The sequence below is a fragment of the Coregonus clupeaformis genome, unplaced genomic scaffold, assembly GCF_020615455.1.
Source record: "Coregonus clupeaformis isolate EN_2021a unplaced genomic scaffold, ASM2061545v1 scaf2032, whole genome shotgun sequence".
In the NCBI taxonomy this organism is placed as follows: Eukaryota; Metazoa; Chordata; class Actinopteri; order Salmoniformes; family Salmonidae; genus Coregonus; species Coregonus clupeaformis.
The window spans coordinates 75,356-86,374 of NW_025535486.1; the positions used below are offsets into that span (position 1 = coordinate 75,356).

The 11,019-nt window shown below is 42.3% G+C and overlaps 1 protein-coding gene across 2 annotated transcripts; it reads right to left on the reverse strand.

The window, feature by feature from the left end:
• Positions 1-434: 434 nt before the first annotated feature.
• LOC121554035 (zinc finger protein 883) lies at positions 435-10,729 on the reverse strand. 2 transcript variants are annotated; one of them, XM_045219086.1, is made up of 3 exons: positions 10,562-10,729; positions 3,038-3,614; positions 435-2,593 (listed from the first exon to the last, which is right to left on the reverse strand). In XM_045219086.1, the coding sequence occupies exons 2-3, from the start codon at positions 3,551-3,553 to the stop codon at positions 1,115-1,117; spliced, it is 1,995 nt and encodes a 664-aa protein (XP_045075021.1). In that variant the 5' UTR covers positions 3,554-3,614; positions 10,562-10,729; the 3' UTR covers positions 435-1,114. The 2 variants fall into 2 exon arrangements, with proteins under 2 accessions (XP_045075021.1, XP_041723408.2); XM_041867474.2 differs by lacking the exon at positions 10,562-10,729 and adding an exon at positions 4,062-4,146.
• Positions 10,730-11,019: the final 290 nt, after the last annotated feature.

Here is an 11,019-nt window from a genome sequence, read left to right on the forward strand (position 1 = left end):
TATACTAGGACCCTAGGTTATATATACTAGGACCCTAGGTTATATATACTAGGACCCTAGGTTATATATACTAGGACCCTAGGTTATACTAGGACCCTAGGTTATATATACTAGGACCCTAGGTTATACTAGGACCCTAGGTTATATATACTAGGACCCTAGGTTATATATACTAGGACCCTAGGTTATATATACTAGGACCCTAGGTTATATATACTAGGACCCTAGGTTATATATACTAGGACCCTAGGTTATATATACTAGGACCCTAGGTTATACTAGGACCCTAGGTTATATATACTAGGACCCTAGGTTATACTAGGACCCTAGGTTATACTAGGACCCTAGGTTATATATACTAGGTCCCTAGGTTATATATACTAGGACCCTAGGTTATGCATAAACCTTCTTACTCATAAAATTCTACTCCAACAACACATTGCTGTCACCCTTTTTATTAACTTCAGTTGGGGTTCGGACATATATTCAAAACACCCTTTGAAACGGACAACTTATTTAAATATCAACTGTTAATAGAAAAACTCCCAGGCTAAAACGTGAACTCAACTTGAACGGGGAGCCGAGCAGCATAATTTCAGTTTGAGAGAAAATATATTATTTGCTATACATACAAAATACTAGCCTGGGTACCAGTCCTACTTATGCTTACATTCCACTCCTTGTACACAGTACCAGTTTTTCTAATTCTAATATGTCAAACATGGCATAGAGAATGTTAACACAAAACGGGTCTGGATTTCATACTAACAGCAGACCCACATTTGTCATTTAGACTGAACTGGTCATGGTGGTAAGATTGCTGACAAGTCTTTAAAACCAGAGATCAAGACACGCCTGATCCAATGCCTTCCGATGGCCCCAATGAGAGGAAGTTCGGCTATATAGAGTTCTATTTCCAGCTGTTTGTCTTCGGTAACTTCAGTCACCTGGTCCCAAATCCCTCCCTAGAACTGCCAATATGGAAAGGAGACGGCCAAAGGGGCGTGGTTGGTAAGTATTTGGGACGGACTGATTGTGTGGTACATAGGGATTCCTGACAGAGACAGGCTGAGTTTGTGTCTCCGGATGTTTCTTCAGACTGCTCAACTGGGCTTTATCGCACAGGATGATTATTACTATGTGTCTCCTGATGTTTCTTCAGACTGCTCAACTGGGCAAAGGCTTTATTGCACATGCGGCACTGGAACGGTTTCTCTCCTGTGTGGGTCCGCTGGTGGTTTTTCAGGACATTCCCGTCAGCAAACCTCCTCCCGCAGTCAGGGCATTGGTACGGCTTCTCTCCAGTGTGGATTCGCATGTGGCTATTGCAGTGGCTCTTACTTGTGAATCTCTTGTCACAGTAAGTACAGCGGTAAGGCTTCTCACCCGCATGAATCCGGAGATGAAGTTTTAAACTCCCTGCCAGAGAGAAACTCTTCCCACACTGAGGGCAAAGGTAAGGCCTCTCTCCAGTGTGTTTCCTCTGATGAACAATTAAGTTACCTTTATTGGAGAAGGTCTTGTCGCATTGGGAGCAGTGGACCCGGCTAGAGTGGGTCCGTAGGTGATCCTTTAGAAGAGCCTTGGTAGAGAACTTCTCCCCGCAGTGGGCGCATGGAAGAGGGTCTTGATGCCTGCGGATGGGACCCAGTGTCTCCCCCTTGTGGTTCTCCTGGTGATGCCGTTGTAACGTTTTTGTATGACGAAACTTCATCCCGCACACCAAGCAGTGGTAAGGTTTTTCTTCTGTGTGCGTTCTGATGTGTTTCTTTAAATTTCCACGATCATTGTAACTGTTTCCACACTGAGGGCAAACGTACGGTTTCTCCTCAGAATGAATTCTCAGGTGTCTTTTAAGACTGGCAGCCACAGAGAATCCCCTTCCACATTCCAAGCACACGTGTGGATTCTTCAGAGGATCACTTGGCGGGTGTCGTGTTTTTATGTGTGATTCCAATCTTGCTGCAGTTATGAAGCTCTTCTTACATTGACCACAGCAGTGAGGGTGGTCTGTGTGAAAAACTTCCCGGTGATATTCAAGGCTTTGTTTCCCAATGAATTGCTTCCCACAATCTGAGCAGAGGTAAGGTTTCACTGTGGGGGTCGCTGTGTGTTGTTTAACAGTGTGAGATCTCATGTGTTTCTTTAAGTTTCCAGTATCATTGTAGTCTTTCCCACAATGAGGGCAAACAAACGGTTTCTCCCCAGTATGAGTTCTCTGGTGTCTCTTAAGATTGCCGGCCTGTGTGAATCTCTTTCCGCATTCAGAGCACATGTATGGTTTATCTCCAGACAGACACAGTAAGTGTGTTTTCAGATTGGAAGCTTTGACAAAATTCTTCCCACAGTGATCACAGATATGGGAGCTAGGCCTGTCTCCTGAGAGGGTTTTGTGTTGTTCAGCATTAGACGAGCTGTAGGATTTCTCTCCTGTGTGTGTTGTCTTGTGTTTTATACGGCCACTGTGCGCCAGTGTTTTCCTGCAGTTGACCAACCGCACAGACACCCTCTTCAGACCGCCCAATAAGGCCCTGCCAGGAGAGGCATGACCTGTGGACTCTGGAAGAGGGGAGGGGGGTGGTGGAGGCTTGTCCTGGAAATCATAAAAATAAAGAATCAAGGTGAGCAACACTCTCATACTTGTCAAGGAATTTTGAAGTCTCAAAAGGTAGCCTAGTGGATAAGAGCGTTGTGCCAGTAACCGAAAGGTCGCTGATTCGAATCCCTGAGCCAACTAGGTGAAAAATCTGTCAATGTGCCCTTAAGCAAGGCACTTAACTCTAATTGCTCATGTAAGTCGCTCTGGATAAGAGCATTCTGCTAAATGACTAAAATGTAAACTTTAAAAAAGGTGATCTCAAAGCTCTTTCCTTAATTCCTGTCATCTTTGATTACTTGGCCTTCTTAAAATAAATTGGAGGATAAAGTCCAAGAGGAGGAACCTCGGATATTCTCCTTCAATGCATTTATAAAAGGAGGTTGAGGAATCAAGGAGACTGTTGAGAAACAAAACCCTTTCTGACTGGGAAATACTCACGCAACTCTCCCTCTCCTCTGGTGTGTGCCTCTCTGGAGCTGACTCCACCTCCAGTCCATTGCTAGGCAACCTAGCTCCTCCCTCTTCGTTCCATTCTTCATCATCACATTGGCTGGGATGCAAGGGCTCTGCTGTCAGTCTGTTGCTAGGTAACCAATCCCTGTCCCCCTTGTCGCATTCTTCATCGCAGTCTACATCATCATCATCATCATCATCATCATCAGACTGGCTGGGACTCATGTGTGCACTGCTACCATCCTCCTGTATCCTCCTGATGTCCTCTTTCAGATGGAGTAACCAAGACATTCCCTGCTCCTCTGATTTCATTGCCTCCGTATTGTCCCACATTTCCTCCATGATTTTACGCCTTAATAAGCGATGATTCATACCTCTAACTTCGGAGCCTTCTATTCCACAACGTTCACACATGTAGCGTAAATTGTCCTCAGTTAAATTCCATAAACTCTTTTCGATTTTATCCATCAACGTTTCCTTCTCTGAACTGAGTGGATTCATTTTGTCCTGCTTGCGTAGCAACAACAACAACAATGCAGTCAATGGCAGGACTTTAGAGTACCTGTAAAAAAAAAAAAGACATATACATAAAAAACACTCGCATCTGTAATTAAATGTAATTATTAGTTGTGAGATCAGCCTGGAACGTGGCCATTGCTCTGTTATCTCGAATTAGCTGGCTAGCTAGTTCCTTAGCTATTCTAGTCATGTTCTGTAAGGGACCCAAATCAGTTAAATCAATTTACAGCACCTATAATCATTTTCAACTTGAACTTGCACCAATGTTTGGGACGTAATTAGCAAGCATAATAAACCTTACAGTCCACACTACAACAACTATAGCTAGATAGCGGTGTACAAAGCAGCTAACGTTAGCGTAGCTAGCTAGATCAGCGTGTGCTAATGTGGCTAGCTATCCATGTGGAACTAGCTAGCTAACGACTACATGGTTCTGGCTATACCTATCTACAAAGCGAATAAAATGTCGCTATATACGCATACGAAATACCTGATTACTCTTAATAACTTTTATTATATCGTCTGTGACTTTCCTTCCGATGTGTTCTAACCTATACCATTTGACCTCCGGCAACATGTCGATGGTGTCACTTCCGGTATGGCAATAAGAAAACCTTCAAAATAAAAGCCCTTATTTCAAGACTAGACATTTCCTCAAACCTTCACACCAACTCCATCCCTTCTCTCTCTTCCGATGAATGATATAGGGAGTCAGTGGCGGCTCCTGAAAAAATTCTCAGGAGGGGCAATTTTTCTGATGATTTAGGTGACCTACACACATTTAAAAAAAGATATGTCCAGCAACAACATGAAGACAGGGGCAGCATATAAATCAATACCAGAAGCATTTATTGACTGATCTGGGGAGATGGATTCCAGTTTCTGTGACAGATTATAAATAATCTCTGATGCCTTTGTTATATTAGCTTTTGGTTGAATGTACTGTCGTAGTAAATATATAATGTTATAGCTTGGTCTGACTAAAATCTTGTGCATGACCCATTTTGTGTTGGGCGTTTGTTTTCAATCAATGCTGTTCCTATCCTATAACAATGGACAAAAGAGTCCTATCTTGTCAGCCTTGTCAGCAGGTGGCCAAGGACAACACCCACGCCATAGGTCTCTCAGTTCTTCCAACTCACGAGTTCTTGCTCTGAGGACACACACACACACACACACACACACACACATCATCACTGATAACACACACACACACACACATCATCACTGTTAAACACACACACACACACACACACACAAAAATCCCCTCTCTTTAGGCTGAACATTTGAAGACAGAGAACCCGACTCAGAGCCAATGCAACAGTGGAGGGGACCTCGCCCAACTCATCAGGACCAATCAGAAGATCAGAACTACTAGATTCAACCTACATCATTTATTGTATAAAATGTCTGCACACAATGTTTTCGGGCTCTCTTCAGATAGCTCCCTAAGAGTTTGATGAACAAGTCCGTGCACGCGATTCCAGATATCTTTACCTCTGAATAAACTGCCTTTATTATACCATATCCACCCTGTCCAAAGTCTCTACTTGGTCTCAGTTCTCCAGTAAACTTGTGATTATCAACAGTACACAACGGTAACAAACAATTGGGGGAACTCACGGGGCAGATAGTAAGGTCGCAGTGACACAGAAAGCAGTTCAATGTCGGGGGTACAGAGTCGCTCTCTTACCAGGATCGCGGTCCGCTCTGACCAGGGTGAAGCCGGCTGGCTCCACTTCTCTGTCCGGGACTCTGTCATCCAGCCAAGTCTCCTAGCTGTATTGGATTCCGCTGCCAGCAGCGTTTTCATTATTTAGTCCGTTCGTAGCGGGTATGTACACGATCAACAAGATCAGTCCAAAACCCACCACTGGAAATCCATGGTTGGCAGAATGTTTGTAAACTAAGTCTACAAATTAAAAACATAAAATAACGCCACTAAGTGTACAAATTAAAAACATAAGATAACGCCACACTGCAGGTCGCAACAGAGACGCTGCTAGCCGCTATTTTCTTAGTTACGTTTCATGGTTACGTCACGTATGACGAAGCGCGTAAGTGCAAGCCCACAGACACCCATAGAGAATGTATTGAAAGCTTTGAAATTTGAAAAAAATAGATTTTACATGACAGGCTATGAGAGACTTCTGGGCGATTTTCAACCTGACTGAAATCGCCCCAAAAACGGGCGGGGCCATTTGAAGCACGACTTTAGCCTGATTTGACATTTAGTGGCAGTCAGATCAGATTACAACACTGATAACTACTGTTGCCGTGATATAATTGATTAGAAAAAAAATCCCTTCCTTTTCCCGTTTGGCAGTGCGTCGCCCATATCGCCCTATTGAACAGGCCGTCCCTGTAGGGAGTTATAAATGTACTACCAGACAGTAGAAGCTCCCCATTAAATGACCGAACCAATTTAACAACAATCACCTGTTTATTAGGTGGACATTTGTATTTGCATTTATTATGGATCCCTATTAGCTGCAACCAAGGCAGCAGCTACTCTTCCTGGGGTCCAGCAAAATTAAGGCAGTTATACATTTTAAAAACATTACAATACATTCATAACAGATTTCACAACATATTAAGTGTGTGCCCTCAGGCCTCTACTCTACTACCACATATCGATAACACAAAATCCATGTGTACCTGTGTGTACAGTATGTTATTATTGTGTGTTTGTATGCATGTGTCTATGTTTGTGTTGCTTCACAGTCCCCGCTGTTCCATGATAAAGACAACACAAGGCATGTGATTACAGTCAACACTAGTGCACTGCCAGAAGCTGTACCTAGGACCAGTGGTGAAAGGATATTCCATTTCTTACCGGTATGAGACCTACCATGTCTTTTTACTTGTCTATTCATATCATTACATATAGATGCATAGAGTACATAGCGCTTTCAGAAAGTATTCATACCCCATAACTTATTCCACATTTTGTTGTGTTACAGCCTGAATTCAAAATGGATGAAAACAAATATTTCTCACCCAGCTACCCCATAATGGCATAGTGAAAACATGTTTTTAGAAATGTGTGCAAATTTATTGAAAATGAAATACAGAAATATCTCATTTACATAAGTATTCACACCCCTGAGTCAATAATTTGTAGAAGCACCTTTGGCAGTGATTACAGCTGTGAGTCTTTCTGTCTGTTTTTTTATATTTTTTACCAATCTACCAATAGGTGCCCTCCATTGCCAGGCATTGGAAAACCTCCCTGGTCTTTGTGGTTGAAATTCACTGCTCGACTGAGGGACCTTAAAGATAATTGTATGTTTAGGGTACAGAGATGAGGTAGTCATTCAAAAATCATGTTGAACACTATTATTGCACACAGAGTGAGTCCATGCAACTTATTATGTGACTTGTTAAGCTAATGTTTAATTTAATTAATTTGTAAAAATTTCTAAAAACATCATTCCATTTCGACATTATTGGGGTATTGTGTGTAGGCCCGTTACAAACAATCTCAATTGAATCCATTTTTTTATTCAGGCTGTAACACAACAAAATGTTAGCAGTGTGTTTCCAGGACAACAACCTCTCCCTCGACATCAGTAAGACCAAGGAGCTGATCGGGGACTATAGGAGAGAGGAGAGACCACGCCCCCTTCCGCATCGACGGGGCTGTAGTGGAGCGGGTCGAGAGCTTCAAGTTCCTTAGCGTCCACATCACTAAGGACTTAACATGGTCCACACACAACCGCTCAGTCGTGAAGAGGACACGGTAACGCCTTTCCCCCGTCAGGAGGCTGAAAAGATTTGGCATGGGCCCTCAGATCCCAAAAAAAGTTCTACAGCTGCATCATCGAGACCATCTTGACTGGCTGCATCACCGCTTGATATGGCAACTGCACCGCTCCTTGACCACAAAGCGCTACAAAGGGTGGTGCAGAGAGCCCAGTACATCACTGGGGCCGAGCTACCTGCCATCCAGGACCTATATATCAGGCGTTGTCAGAGGAAGGCCCAAAGAATTGCCAAAGAATCCAGCCACCTAATTCATAGACTTTTCACTCTGTACCATCCGGCAAACGGTACCGTAGCATCGGCTCTCGGATCAACAGGCTCCGAGACAGCTTCTACCCCCAAGCCATACGACTGATAAATAGCCAGACTGATAAATAGTCAATTAATGGTACCTGAACTATATGCTGTCATGACTACGAGAATGTTATTTTGTTTGTTATTTTGTGATGTCATTAAAAATGTTATAAAGGAAATACTGTAACTTGGAAAGTATACCCACTACATAGATGAAGTTTCCATACTATTGGTTGTAATATGAAAAATGATGAAAGTGTTTTTGTTAAGAGAGGGATGTGATTTGAGAAGTTATAAGAGATGATTGTTTTCCAAAACTTTGCACAGCGAGTAATCACCGCCCCGAAGGGAGGTCAGGGAGTGTGCCAGCCTGCTGGAACCGCCCCTTTCGAGCAAAAGGTATAAATGATGGGTTACGAATTAACACATTAGACCAGAAAAACATGAAGCTGCAGCTGCGTGTTTAAAATGGTTTGAACTTTGAATCGATAAACTCACCTCCCGGACAATCACTGGTACGGCTGATTAGCTGTCGTAAGTAAAGTATCTTTGAAAGCGAATTCAAGTTGGATCATCCTGTTACTCTGCTCAAAATATCATATTACGCTACTCTCATCACCCCACTGGGGAACCATGGATTTTTCTCAACACTTTTTTTGTTGTTGTTTTATTCTTACTTTTTTTGTTTAAAATAAATGCACTGTTGGTTAAGGGCTGTAAGTAAGCATTTCACTGTAATGTCTGCACCTGTTGTATTCGGCGCATGTGACCAATAAAATTTGATTTGATTTGATTTGATTTGATTTGATACGGCTGGCTAGCCTATTTTCAAAGAAGCATCTTCAAGACCGAATGGAAGGAAAATCAACTCTGTAGTTCTGTTCAGGACTACACGACAAGTCACCGGATACCGGACAACTAGGAAGAAGGACAACGGGAGAAGAGTTGTTGGAACCATTTCGGACAATCAGAGCCTTACAAGCGTGCCGCGAAAGGGCCCAAACCCCTTTCCAAGGCTGCCCCGTTCACAGAGAGATCCCCACGTAAATACATTCATGATTTCTTGCTCAAAGCGGGAGGCGGTTCGTATGCAAAGTATATGGTTACTGTAGGTGAGAGTAGTTTTCTGAATGTGGCAACGTTAAGTGTCTCGGTCCCTCTCTCTCCCTCTCCATCTCTTCTTTAACTACGTCCATGTTGTTGTCATTCCGCTTGGGACCTGTTTTCAACGTATTATGTCACCAGTCAATAACCGGTGCAGAGTGTGTGTTTATCCTGTGTTCCCATTTAATTAGCTAGTAAATAAATAATTAAACCAATTTGTGTAGTACTGAATCATAAGTAAGGCTCGGTTTTTTGCAGATGCAAGGAGGATACGACTGTTCAGAATGATGATATGATACGAGGTTATGATTAATAAGTTGACTGTTTATAGATGTGATAGGTAAAGACCTTTTAGAGTTTAATTCAGGAGATGGTGACTCTTTAAAGAATCGCTCTCGTGGTGCCCCAGATCCTAATGAGTTAATTTTTACATGATTAATTTAAAATCGGGTAACAATTAAACATAGTTAGTTAATTAGAGAAATAACAGTCTTCGGATTAATGTTAAAGTCACGACAATGCACTAATTCTATCTCGCACTGACCCTTTGCACACTCACTAGACTATATATACACAGCATATACACACTCACTAGACTATATATACACAGCATATACATACTCACTAGACTATATATACACAGCATATACACACACACTACACTGTCACTCCCCTCCCACACATTCACAAACACTACATACGCACACATACTAGTCACTTTACCCTGCCTTCATGTACATACTGTATCTACCTCAAGTACCTTGTACCTCTGCACATTGATGTGGTACTGGTACTCCCTGTATATAGCTTAAGTATTGATCTGGTACTGGTACTCCCTGTATATAGCAGCACATTGATGTGGTACTGGTACTCCCTGTATATAGCTTAAGTATTGTGTATTTTATTCCTCTTGTGTTAGTCACTATTTAATTTTTTATTATTATTTTTAAACATTCTGCATCGTTGGGAAAGGGTTTGTAAGCACGCGTTTCACTGTGAAGTCTACACCAGTTGTATTGGGCGCATGTGACAAATAAAATTTGTATTTGATTTTCACAAAATAATTCCAGCATCCAAACAGTGCACTGTGCACCCACAATTTGATGACTGGAAAGAGACATCTGTTACTAAATTGTAGTCATTAGGCCCAGTACACTTGTAGCCTGAATTGATGCATCCACTGCTGTACGTCTCGACCACTTATCTCCTCCCCTTTGGCAACATTTTAGTGTTCTCATGGAACTACAATGTAATATACGGCCAGTTTTCAAGTCAAATAGCTCATTTTCATGCAGCTGACATGTGGTAATGTTAAATAATGGTGTAATTGACTATAGTTTTCTTGGCATTTCATTTTTAATTATTGTGATAGGTTCACATTTTACCGGTACACGGCGTACCCCCTGCTATTTATTTTTCAGGGACGCGGCACGGGAACGTACTGGCTTACTTTGACCCCTGCCTAGGACCCTTATTAATGCACTTCTTACTCAAAGAATTAGAAAAAAATAATTACTTCAACAACACATCCTTGTCACCATTTTATTTCTACCAGTTGAGGTTCGGCCATGAATTTTAAACACCTTTTAAAAAATGGACAACGTATCCAAAAATCAACTGTTAACACAAAAACTCTTGGGGCTAAAATATATAATTAGTTTGAGACAGATGGACAAAATACCATTCTATTCCAAGATCTATATACAGTATATCAATCCTCATCGACTGCTAACCCGTCTCAATAAAATCATAACAAATAAAAATAAAATAAATGGATCCTTCCATCTAGTTAACTAAAAGGGATTGGGACAGGTTTAAGAAACTTACCATTTATTGAGTGCGTGGTAGGTAGGGTTTTGGGATGGACTGAGTCTAGGGTCCTGTCCCAATATGTTAGAAATGCATCATCCTATCTTGGACTGGTGTAAACCAGGTTACCATTGAGTCTGTGGTGGGTAGGGATAAGGTACATGCTGATTGTGTGGTAGATAGGGATTAGGGGAGTCTTGGGACAGAGACAGGCTGAGTTGGCCTGTGTGTCTCCTGATGTTTCTTCAGACTGCTCAACTGGGCAAAAGCTTTATCGCACAAAGCGGCACTGGAACGGTTTCTCTCCTGTGTGGGTCCGCCGGTGGTTTTTCAGGACATTCCCGTCAGCGAAATGTCTCCCGCAGTCAGGGCACTGGTACGGCTTCTCTCCAGTGTGGATTCGCAGGTGAAGATTGCAGTGGCTCTTACTTGTGAATCTCTTGTCACAGTAAGTACAGCAGTAAGGTTTCTCACCC